Source organism: Carassius carassius, chromosome 1 (assembly GCF_963082965.1).
Source record: "Carassius carassius chromosome 1, fCarCar2.1, whole genome shotgun sequence".
Classification (NCBI taxonomy): Eukaryota; Metazoa; Chordata; class Actinopteri; order Cypriniformes; family Cyprinidae; genus Carassius; species Carassius carassius.
In genome coordinates, this window is record NC_081755.1 from 14,163,326 (window position 1) to 14,176,535 (window position 13,210).

General features: G+C 40.6%; 1 protein-coding gene across 2 annotated transcripts in view; it reads left to right on the forward strand.

Moving 5' to 3' along the window:
- The first annotated feature begins 750 nt into the window (after positions 1-750).
- LOC132150053 (zinc finger protein 664-like) overlaps positions 751-13,210 on the forward strand; it is a 549,937-nt gene continuing 537,477 nt past the window's right edge. The window contains exon 1 of one of the 2 annotated variants that reach the window (XM_059559219.1): positions 751-1,175. In XM_059559219.1, the coding sequence (XP_059415202.1) occupies positions 969-1,175 (207 nt within the window). In that variant the 5' untranslated portion in view covers positions 751-968. Of the gene's footprint in view, positions 1,348-13,210 lie in introns of both variants that reach the window. The other variant, XM_059559227.1, reaches the window with a different exon arrangement.

Consider the following 13,210-nt stretch of genomic DNA (forward strand, 5'->3'; position numbering starts at 1 on the left):
GAGCAGCATCAAATAAAATACATTTTAACTGAAATATCATATTTATTATATTTGCCTTACTTTATTATGACTAAGTTTTTATATTTGTATATATTAATGTAGGCTGCATTTTTATGGGTTACAAGTACACACACACACACACACACAGTGTTACTCTAAAAAAGTAAAGTAATTAACAGAATCAGAAGTAATTCACAGAAAAAGTAAGATTGTACAGTACAAAGTGAATTTCCATTTAAAAATCACAACATCCAATATGATACAAATCAATAAAAGATCATACATGAAAAATTTAAATCCCATTAAATAAAACACAATGTCCACAATAACATTCTGAGCAGCATCAAATAAAATCCTACAGGGACACAGTAAAATCCCATTAAAATAAATCAGAATGTCCAATAGGATTCTAAAAATCAAATAAAATCCAATAGGACAAAGTTAAATTACATTAAAATCTATTAGAATGTCCAAGAATCCAGTAAAATCCAAAAGGATAAACTGAAATTACAATATAATTTTTTGACAAGGAATAAAATAATCTGTAGAACCATCAAGATAATCGGGACATAGCTAGGATTGTTGGAAGGTGCGAAATCGGCCCAAAATCAGCCCGATTATCTTTTGGGGTTTACCCAGCATTATAGATGTACTAAGTAATTTCCCCCGTGTTATTTCCCTATTCTCTCCTCTTCATACTCCAGTCCAGCGGGAGGCGCTAAACACATAGGCTACGCAATTAAACTTGAGAGGAAGAAGATTAGTTTCACCACGATCTCTGTTGTTATGTCGGGAGTATGGTTTAATAAAAAAACGCTTAGAAACGTTTCTTTTAAGGGAGAAAATCAGTTTTGAGTCAGGTCAATAAAAAACTGTAATATTCTCGTCCTCGCAGTCGTGACTAAGTGTTGAATCAAGCAGAAATACCTGGAGGAGTATCATCTGAACTGAGATCTGCTGCTGTGAAGATGATGTTTGTTAAAGAAGAGAGAGAAGAGAACACGAGTGAACCAGAAACCAGCACAATAAAACAGGAGGAACCAGAAACCTGGAGAATAAAACACGAGAAACCAGAAACCTGGAGAATTAAACAAGAGGAACCAGAAACCTGGAGAATAAAACAAGAGGAACCAGAAACCTGGAGAATAAAACAAGAGGAACCAGATTATTTGTTAGTAAAATATGAAGAACCAGAAACCCGGAGAATAAAACACGATGAACCAGATTATTTGATAGTAAAATATGAAGAACCAGAAACCCAGACAATAAAACACGATGAACCAGATTATTTAATAGTAAAATACAAGGAACCAGAAACCTGGATAATAAAACATGAGGAACCAGGAGGTTGGTGTTTATTCTTCATTTATATTAATGACTGTTTGTGGTAATGTTAAATGAGGCTTACAAAGTACTTATCTGGGGTTTCTCTGATTTGGGAATGCCCTGACATTTGTGTTTTTATACAACATCTTAAAAAACATTATTGGTTTAAGTCTGATTACAATGTAATTGCTGTGCTACAATAATATGTGAGCAGCATGGATGTAGCCTACATGATTGTGCTTTTGAGAAAACCACATTTATGCATGGTTAGTATAAAAAAAAAATCAATGAAATAAGGCTGTGATACATGCAAAGAGGACTTCACAAGACTTTTGAGAACTGGATGTTTTACACTAGAGTTGATGCTACAAAAATGATGTGAAAATCATCCTGTTCACTCATTCACAGAAAACAATATTCTGATGTTATGATAAATGTTATTTTGAATAATGTATATTACCAGACAGTTGAACAGACTTTCACAGTATTTCTTCTACTTTCAAATGTGCACCAGCTACTGTTTGGTTACCCACATTCTTCAAAACATCTTCTTTTGTGTTCAGTGCAAGAAACATATAAAGGGTTAGTTCACCCAAAAATAGTTTGGCTGGTCCTGCGACTTATAGTCAGGTGCGACTTATTTATCAAAATTAATTTGACATGAACCAAGAGAAATTAATTAAGAGACATGAACCAAGAGAAAACATTACCGTCTACAGCCGCGAGAGGGCACTCTATGCTGTTCAGTGTAGACTACAGGAGCACTGAGCAGCATAGAGCGCCCTCTCGCGGCTGGAGACGGTAATGTTTTCTCTTGGTTCTAAATAAATGCGACTTATAGTCCAGTGCGACATATGTTTTTTTCCTTATCATGACGTATTTTTGGACTGGTGCGACTTATACTCAGGTGCGACTTATAGTCCGAAAAGTACGGTAGTGACGAACATGGAAGCGTGGATAAGAGACACCAAAACAAAATGAAAACAAAAAGTACAAAACAAGGACTGGTAAAGAAAAATATAAGAAGGTTTTGATATAAGCCAGTAAGAGACCGGTTTTCCTTTGCTAAAGTAATGAAACTTCCTTTTGCTCGTGTAAACAAAAGCGCTAGGGCTGTGCGATATGCGATACCTTTTTAAAACATGCAATATTCAATATGCAATACAATATTGCTTGTGTGTAAAATCAATTTCAATTATATTAAAACATATTTAAAAATGAACATTCGAAACAGTAGAATTTGTTTATTTTTTCTTTGATTTGTTTCCTATAAAGAAAAAAAATACTGACATCTTTATTTAACTTTAGTTATATAATTCATATACATATAATTTATATAATTCCGTTATATAATAATAATCATACACATAATTTAATTTAATAATAACCCAATCAAAAACTGATTGTTCTGACAAGCTTTGTAAAATTATACTAAATGCCTGAACGAAACAAACAGCAGATGCTCTGAATGAGATGCATATCCACTATCTGACAGCAGGAGGCACCTCTGCAACATGAACTATATAGACGAAATGAAAAAAAATACTACTTAGACTCTTCAGAAGACAGTCAGCTCCCCTCAGAAATACATTCATATGAACCCCCAAATCAATATTGAGGATTATCTTCCAATAGTTTGTGCATCATGAACAGTGAGTGATCTGCCTGCTACAGTATTTTTTGAAAATACTTCATATTTTCACATAAATGACATTTTGAAAAATGATTGCATTAGGGCTGTGTGATAAATCGAATCGCAAACGTGATTTGAGAGGTTGCGATTTTCTAATTGCAAACGCCTGCGACCTGGACACGATATTACGCTCTTTCAGAGCATATGCATGACTGCCGGCTTGAGTGTCAGTCTTGCTAACCAATAGAGTGAGCGTACCTCCGTTCTCCCCAGTCAGCACTGCTCTAGCCAACTGCATAAACACCCACCATAAAAAAAATATAAAAAATATATAGAACTCGTCCCAAAACACAATTGACAATTGAATGGATTTCAGGGTTATAATGAGAATTGTATTGGTTTTAATGTAAACTATAATCAGAATCAGAATCAGAATGAGCTTTATTGCCAGGTATGTTCACACATACGAGGAATTTGTTTTCGTGACAGAGCTCCGCAGTGCAACATAACAGCGACAGAACAAAAAACACAATAAGGAATAAAAAATACAAAAAAATACAAATAGGTGGGTAAGGATTGACAATATACAAATTGACAATGTATGGCAGGTATATTAAAAAGAGCATTTATGTATGTACATGTATATTATGTGGAAAAATTGTAACTGTACGCTAAGTATGTGTGTTTGGATAAATAAGTGTATGTGTATATAAATATAAATATAAGTAGTATAGTGTGTTCCATGTATGTACATGTATATTATGTGCAAAAGATTTACGTGTACGCTAAGTATGTGTGTTGGATAAAAAGTGTAGTGTATATAAATATAAATAGTGTAGTGTGTCCCACAGTTATTATCAGCTGTTCATAAGATGGATTGCCTGAGGGAAGAAACTGTTCCTGTGTCTGGTCGTTCTGGTGCTCAGTGCTCTGTAGCGTCGACCAGATGGCAACAGTTCAAAGAGGGAGTGTGCTGGATGTGAGGGGTCCAGAGTGATTTTAACAGCCCTTTTGCTCACTCTGGATAAGTACAGTTCTTGAATAGATGGGAGGGTTGTACCGATAATTCGCTCAGCAGTCCGGACTACCCTCTGTAGTCTTCTGAGGTCCGATTTAGAAGCTGAGCTGAACCAGACAGTTACTGAAGTGCAGAGGATGGATTCGATGATGGTGGAGTAGAACTGTTTCAGCAGATCCTGTGGCAGGTTAAACTTCCTCAGCTGGCGAAGGAAGTACAACCTCTGCTGGGCCTTTTTCACAATGGAGTCAATGTGAATGTCCCACTTCAGGTCCTGAGAGATAGTGGTGCCCAGGAACCTGAATGACTCCACTGCAGTCACAGTGCTGTTCATGATGGTGAGTGGGGGGAGTGCAGGGGGGTTTCTCCTGAAGTCCACGATCATCTCCACTGTTTTGAGCGTGTTAAGCTCCAGGTTGTTGAGAGTGCACCAGACAGCCAGCTCTTTAACCTCCTGCCTGTAAGCAGACTCGTCACCGTCCTGAATGAGGCCGATGAGTGTGGTGTCATCTGCAAACTTCAGGAGCTTGACAGAGGGGTCCTTAGATGTGCAGTCATTAGTGTACAGGGAGAAGAGCAGTGGGGAGAGAACACAGCCCTGGGGAGCTCCGGTGCTGATTGTACGGGTGCTGGATGTGTATTTTCCCAGCCTCACTAGCTGCTGCCTGTCTGTCAGGAAGCTGTTTATCCACTGACAGACGGAGGTGGGCGCAGAGAGCTGAGTTAGTTTGGGCAGGAGGAGGTTTGGGATGATCGTGTTGAAGGCAGAGCTGAAGTCCACAAACAGGATCCTCACATAGGTCCCCGGTCTGTCTAGGTGTTGCAGAACATAATGCAGTCCGATGTTTACTGCATCGTCCACAGACCTGTTTGCTCTGTAGGCAAACTGAAGAGGATCCAGCAAGGGTCCAGTGATGTCCTTCAGGTGGGCCAGCATCAGTTTTTCAAATGACTTCATGACTACAGACGTTAGAGCCACAGGCCTGTAGTCATTTAGTCCTGTAATTTTGGATTTCTTTGGGATGGGGATGATGGTGGAGCGTTTGAAGCATGAAGGGACTTCGCACAGCTCCAGCGATCTGTTGAAGATCTTTGTGAAGATGGGGGCCAGCTGGTCAGCACAGGATTTCAGACAGGCTGGTGTAACACAATCTGGGCCTGGTGCTTTTTTCCTTTTCTGCTTCCTAAAGACCTGGCGCACCGCATCCTCGCTGATCTGTATTGCAGGTGTGGGGGAGAGGGGGGATGCAGGAGGTGTGAATGGTGAGAGCGCTTTATTGGAGAGGTGTTCCGGGTGGGTTGCAGGAGTTGTGAGTGGTGTGAACAGTTGTTTGGAGAGGCATTCAGGGTTGGTTGCAGGAGTTGTGAATGGTGAGAGCGGTTGATTGGAGAGGTGATCAGGATGGGTTGCAGGAGCTGTTAATGGTGTGAACGGTTGTGTGGAGAGGCATTCAGGGTTGGTTGCAGGAGCTGTGAATGGTGTGAACGTTTGTTTGGAGAGGCATTCAGGGTTGTTTGCAGGAGTTGTTATTGGTGTGAACGGTTGTGTGGAGAGGTGTTCAGGGCAGGTGATGGGTGTTCTTTCAAACCTGCAGTAAAACTCGTTCAGATCGTCTGCCAGTCGTTGATTTTCCACAGTGCTGGGGGGTGGTGTCTTGTAATTGGTGATCTTCTTTAGGCTTTTCCACACTGATGCGGAGTCGTTCGAAGTGAACTGAGTCCTTATTTTTTCAGAATAATTCCTCTTTGCCACTTTGATCTCCTTTTCCAGTGTGTATTTAGCCTGTTTATACAAGACATTGTCCCCCTTCACGTAAGCATCTTCTTTGGCCTGACGGAGCTGTCTGAGTTTTGCAGTGAACCACGGTTTGTCATTGTTGTAATTTAGTTGAGTCTTGGTAGGAATACACATATCCTCACAGAAACTGATATATGATGTTACGGTCTCTGTGAGTTCGTCCAGATCGGTGGCAGCAGCTTCAGAAACACTCCAATCAGTGAGGTCAAAACAAGATTGTAAATCCTGCTCTGCTTCATTAGTCCATCTTTTTACAGTCCTTAATACAGGTTTAGCTGATTTTAGTTTCTGCCTGTAGGTCGGTATAAGATGAACCAGAAGGTGATCAGAATGTCCCAAAGCTGCTCGTGGAACAGAGTGAAATGCATCCTTTATTGTTGTGTAACAGTGATCCAATATATTACTGTCTCTTGTGGGACAAGTAACATGCTGTCTGTATTTTGGCAGTTCACGGGAGAGATTGGCTTTATTAAAGTCCCCAAGAATGATTAAAACAGAGTCTGGGTGTTGTTGTTCTGTCTCTGTGATCTGCTCAGCGAGTTTCAGTAAAGCTGAGCTCACGTGCGCTTGAGGAGGGATGTAAACACTAACCAGAATGAACGAATGAAACTCCCGTGGCGAATAGAACGGCTTGCAGTTAATGAAGAGCGTTTCGAGATTTGAGCAGCACGTCTTCTTTAACACAGTTACATCTGTACACCACCGTTCATTGATGTAAAAGCATGTCCCGCCGCCGTGCGATTTCCCCGTTGATTCTGCGTCGCGATCCGCTCTAAACAGCTGAAAGTCCGGCAGATGGTGTCTATTTGATGGATTCTATTGGTGGGATGTAATATGGCAGATGGTAACACATAGAACAACAGTAATTCCTATTGGAATAATGCCTAAAACAAAAATTAATTTTGTAATGTTCATGTGGCTTTGTGATCGAGCATTGTGTTCAACAAAAGGTTGTGGTTTTGATTCTCAGGGAACACGTGTTAGGTAAAAAATGTTAGCCTGAGTGCACTATAAGTTGCTTAGGATAAAAGCGTCTGCTAAATGCATAAATTTAATTTAATGGAAACTTTTTTTCAGCAGGGTAATGATACTCATACTGTGTTGCACATTATTGCTAATATTTAGCTGAACCTTGACTTTGCACATTTAAAATCCTAAATCAAATCGCAATCACAATATCAGTCAAAAAAATTGCAATTAGATATTTTCCCCAAATCGCACAGCCCTAAATTGCATTGCAACACAGTTGTGCAAGTCCAGAACAGAGACTTACAATAAGGCAAAAAACAGCCAGTCGCCTTTCACTTAAAGGCCAAAGTATACTTCGGCCATCTGCGCACCTTTGGCATTACTTTATTTTTGTCATTAAGAGGGCTCGAAGACAGCCTTTCACCCCATAGTACTGCGCATGTGTTGAGCTCATCCGTTCATGCTCTGCTTTCAAAAGTTTAACGTTGCTCAACCACAGATGTGTGGATGTGGCTGTGCGTGAGACTGAAAGAAACTCTGGATGTGAAGTGTACCCGGGCCAGGGCAGCGTTTCTGTTACTTGGTTTGTGACATCCTTTACGTGAAACGCCGAATCATCTGAACGCTTTCTTCTTTCGTGAGGGGGTAGCGTCACGGCATCTGTGTTTCCAGACAGAACGTTAAAGATCGTGACACACACGTCTCCCGTAAATCCTATAGAATTCAATCAATCCAATGACGACTGACAATCCTGAAGTGTTTCTACTTTTGTGTCCCGTTTAGCCAACGGTCCGTGGGCATGACGTCTGAGGCTGAGACTAGTCCATGCATAACATTCACCATTCTGCTTGGACTAGGATTAAACATTAGTTGGAGACGATCAACACATAAATTTCACGGATTCCGAATTGGTGCCAGCTTGCCACTTTCATGCCGAGAAGGTATTGTGGCATTTTCATCGAATCGGATGACTCTTTACAAAATTTTAAATATTTTCCGTGGCATGACAACACGAAAAATTACACACCCAGTTTCATCCTCCCACAAACTGGAGAGGGCCTCATTGTTGGAGTGATAAACTTCCGCAAGAAAGAGCAGACCAATAAATGCTTCCATATATAGCCGCATTTCCACCGCTGGAACTTTACCCAGGAATTAGGGACTTTGGGCTGGTACTCGGTGTGTTTCTACCTCATAACCAAGAACTAAAGTTCCGGGTAAAAAAATGCCCCTCAGAAAGTCCCTGCTGGCGAGGTAGTACTTTTCAAAGTTCCGGAACTTTCGGGAGCAGGACTTGAGCGCTAAACATTCTGATTGGTTGAGTTCACGCAGTGTTGTGATTTCAACCACCATTTATTTGGATCATTTTCAAAAAATTACTGTTATTGTTAATGTAATTTTAAAAGTATTTCAGGGCCAGAATGTTGTTGTTTAAAAATCAAATCTGTGATTTATTTATAAAGACAGCACCTGTTTAAAACTTTGTTTCGCTGATTTCGGAGACGGTGAGCTAAATGCGATCAGCAGGATCTCAGTGCTTATGTATCCGCCGAGAGCAGCCTCACATCAGCTAGTCCTTCTGATATGTGCCTAGGGCTGCACGATTCTTACTAAAATGTGGATCACGATTTTTCTCAATGGGAATTGAGATCATGATTCTCTTACACGATTCTCATTTTTTCAACCAAATTTTATTGCACTCAAGTCCAAAAAAAACCCCACGACATTCGGTATAGTAAAGTGCTAGAGTGACAAAGAAAATAGTCTCTTTTCTTTATTTTAGACCCCTTAAAGTGAACAACTTAAAAGCTTTATGTTTTTGAACATAAGAGAACGTTGACTAAATAGAACCTCTGCTCTTTGCTCCAATTGGCACAGAACCTTAAAGGTTCTTGGCCAAGAACATTAACCTATCAACATTTTGAGGTTTCAGGGAGGAACGCAAGCATGTTACAATGTTCCCCCCCCTGTGCTAAAAACCCTTTCTGATGGGGAACTTGTAGCAGTGACACAGAGGTATTTCCTTGCCAGCACAGACAGTTTTGGATATTGTCCCTTGTGTTCCTTCCACCAGACTAAGGGGTCATCTTCACTGTCAGTGTTTCTTGTGAGCAGATATTACATTTATTCATTTACATTTATTCACTTAGCTGACGCTTTTATCCAAAGCGACTTACAATTGCCACATATGTCAGAGGTCACACACCTCTGGAGCAACTAGGGGTTAAGTGTCTTGCTCAGGGACACATTGGTGTCTCACAGTGGATTCGAACCCAGGTCTCTCACACCAAAGACATGTGTCTTATCCACTGCGCTAGCACCACCCCAAGATATGAGCCTAGCTCCATGTCAACTTCTTTCTCTTGAACATAAGCATCAGATGGTGTTGCTGCCTCATTGCCCTTGGCTGCTTTAAAAAAAAACTGCCTAAGGTCTTTCTCTTCTTTTCTACAGGGGGGCAACAAAGGCTGGGTGCTGGGGGCAGTTGTAGGGAAACTTTGCTGGAAAAGAGAAAAGATCACTTAAAAAAATCTCAGTATTCTACACTTGCTAAAAAAAGTGACATCTCAGCAGTTAAAAACTTAGATGGGTTAGCTAAATCCAATTTCAATTATTTGCAGCTTTAAACAGTGTAGCCTAATGTAAATTTCTTAATTTGTGAGATAGTGTATTGTAAATCATCTAAAGATATACGCAATGCTAGCCATCTCATTCTTCAGTCTGTCATTGACACTGACTTTGTTGTCCTCGCTGACATAGTCCAGTTTAAACCGTGGATCCAATGCTGTGGCTATGTCGAGCAGCTCCTGAGCGTGTGGATCACTATACTTTTCTTTACGGTAATGTAGGATTTTTGTCTTAATTGATCGTGCAAGATCTGTATCATCTTCCTGCACTGCCATCATCCTCTCAAAAAGGTGGAGGACAGGCTTGACTGAGGAGACAGTAAGATACTGCTCACCACAATTTCTTGCATGAAATGTTAAAATAGCTATTTAAAATGCAATTTAATGGGACAAACATAAAGCAGGATAAACTTAATTGTGTGTGCTTATACTTTTATTTATTTACTTTAATCAGTTCTTCCCAAATATGTCCTGGAGGCCATGCACTTTTTGTATGTCTTCCTTATCTAACACACCTGATTTCACTCATCAGCTCTTTAGTAGAGACTGCAAGAACTTTTCATATTGAAATCACTCGTTCTAAAATGCACTGTCAAGCTTAAATAGGGCTCCATAGTTAGGCTTGACCATAGGTCTGCTGTTGCCACGAAGTTCTGCATATTTTGCAGTTCTTCCTCGATTGTCATTCGACACTGGGTATATGGACCAGGCATTGCAACAGATGAAAAATAGTTGCGAGAGGGCAAAGAGTAGCGCTTTTTTAAAGTCTTTATCATTGCCTTAAATCCCTCGTTTTCAATGGTGTTGATTGGAGCCATGTCTTTAGCTAAATGATAAGTTATCTAAATCTAGAAGTTGTTATCTCTTTGTGTCGTTGGGAACTTGAAGGGTTTGGCGATGCTCTGTACAATGTCTGACTTATGGAAGTTTGTGTGGTCTAGCGGCTGATATTTTGAGGTGTGGCTCCCTTGTCTTTCATGACTAACTCATACTGTATTTTGTGGTGACGTTTGAGGTGATTGTAGGGATTAGTAGTGTTGCCTTGAGCTGCTGCGACGATGCTAAAGCACTGCTTACAAATTGCGACTCTTTGCGCATCATCTTCAGGTTGAAAACCGAAGAAGTTCCACACGGTGGAATGTGCTCCTTTTTTCTGTAGCAATATTGTTACATCCTCACTCTCACCATCGCCACCAGGATTTTCCACACTGGATTTCATTTTTTTTCCTCTTACCGCTACAAATCCACCAGGTAAACTGACTCCCGTTTAGGTCTGACTTCTTTTTACATGTCATGTGAGTGATAGCGGAATGTGGCCAATGAGGGAGAGGAGAGAAGTGATCGAGATTTATGATGATTGGTAAATTAATAGTGTTTTGTTATTGTGTGAGAGTGACCATTAACGCGTGAATGCAGCATGATCTGAATACAGGGAAATACACGGAAGTGAATCGCCGTCATTTAGAAATGAGATCGCATTTATGTATGAATCGAGATCGTGATTTTCTTTTTTTTTTTATTAATCGTGCAGCCCTATATGTGCCGCTGGCTCTTATGTCTCTTTAGTGGTTAAACATAACATATAATTTATTTTGAATAAATCTAACAGGTAATCTTTGGTCTGTATTCAGTTTATCTGTATGTTAAAATTAAAATAAAAAGAGACAATTTATATATTTCATTTCATTGTAATGGTTGTACACATTACCCTGAACTAAGTACATTTCTGCCGCTATATGTTTAAATGAAAAACGAAAGGAGGCAATGGTATTTCATATCCTTTTTAGTTTTAAGTATACAGTGAGGAAAATTGCATTAGTCAAGGCGAGCTGACTGATGTTATCAAGAGTACCCTGCTGTATACAGCAGAATTACCGGATTAAATGAATGCGTACACCACACTTCCGAGTCGAATTCGCAAAGTCTGAATTACAGAGGATGCAAGTCCAAAATCAGCATACTTTGTATTGAGAAAAGCAGGCAGACCTACATCACCAGTCTATTGGCGCTTTTCCTTTACCAGTACCAGCTCAACTCGGCTCGGCTCGCTTTTTCGCTCCGTTTTCCATTGCAGATAGTACCTCCACAATAGTACCTGGTTGTTATAGCGACGCTGCAGGAAACTGCCGTGACGTAATCTTCTACGCGACACACACCCGCTACCCACACACACAGGACAATGGAGGAAATCGAGTTTCCATAATATGTAATGGATTGGATATATCACGCAATCTCTGGCCAAACTTTTTAAAAATGGCGGGGTTATTCTGGATACTATCTGGATACTATTGCTGGCGCGTGTAATGATGACGCAGTGATTAGTGACGATTCTCTCTGACCAATCAGCAGTCTGCTGTGTTTTCACGTCACATTAAAGTATCGCCTCAGCTCACCTCAGCTCACTTGGAACCTCGCCGGAGGTGGTAAAGAAAAAAGTACCTGGAAGCCGGTACAGGTACAACTTTTACACAGTGGAAAACCAAACAGAGCCGAGGCGAGCTGGTACTGTGTAGTGGAAAAGCGCCATATTTGCCTAATCTTCCCGGTACTTTAGACCGTGGTAGAAACACAGAAAGCAACAGGTCTGGGGGGAAAATAGTTCCTGGTACAATTGTAATTTCGGTGGAAACGTGGCATATATCCAATTCACATTGCTCCAGTCAGCACCATATGCACACTTTTTTTCACCATTTGTCTTCTCCACCAAGATGCTTGATGGAAGAAAAAAAAAAAAAAAGTTGACTATGTCCTCTACACTAGAACAGGGGTTTTCAAACTGTGGGTTAAAGAATGAAACAAGGTGGGTCGCACAAAGTCACTCGGCTGCAGCTAAATTTGCGTTTCAATAACACACACACTCACACAGTTCAGTCTAGGGCTGCACGAACATGATGAGTGGGGCGGGGCGAGGCCGGTGGAGTGATTGGAAATGAGCGACACCTGCGACTCTCACCGGCCTCGAGAACCACGGAGGAGATCGGAAGGATGCAAAAGTGGAGCGTCCGTCTCCCCGGCATTTCACTCTAGCCCACTGCCTCGAGCATCCTCGGCGGCAGACTCCTTCGCCCTGCTCGATGGCACCGCGGACCCACCCCAGCGGTGAGGGATCTTCGGCAGCGCATCCCTCCTTCCTCCCGGGCTTCGGCAGCAGTGTAGCACATTAAAAACTTCACAAACACGGGAAGACTGAGGTGGGAACCGGGAACCCACTCGTCACAACGATATAGCCAACATTAATAACGAACTGCAATATCCTTAGTGTGATTTTTGAATTGCAATTAAGTCCGTGTGCGTTGCGTGTTTTGAAGCGTGAGCACGCACGAGTTGTAATAACAGTGAAGGTCTCAGAGCAATATCATTAAAAGGTTCAATCGGTCCGCATTATAAAAAGAGAAAAAACTTGCTCACTTCAAAGCAACAATATTCTGCATGAGATTGCATACACCAGAAAATTCAAATGTTACGAAAACGTTTTCAGGCCATGTTCATTCATCGTCTGTTTGAACTCTGCACTTTTTTCGTTCGGGAAACTGTTTGTAAAAAGCATTTCACATGTACAGTGTGAGCAGGGCTCAAAAAAATTGCAGTACTCCTTGATGTATAATCTCTTTTTAGAGAAAAATTTGCCAAAGTTCAGAAATCTTTTTAAGATATTGCTGAACATTTTAACTATTGCAAAAATACATTTCTGCCTGAACTTAATGTCATCCAGTTTTTTTTTAATTTAAAACGAGACACATCTGTTTATTTTATTTTTATTTTTAACCTATTTCACAATTATTTTAATCTCCAAACAGTTTTAGGTAGTTCTGCTTTGCATCTTATGCTTTTCTAAAAAA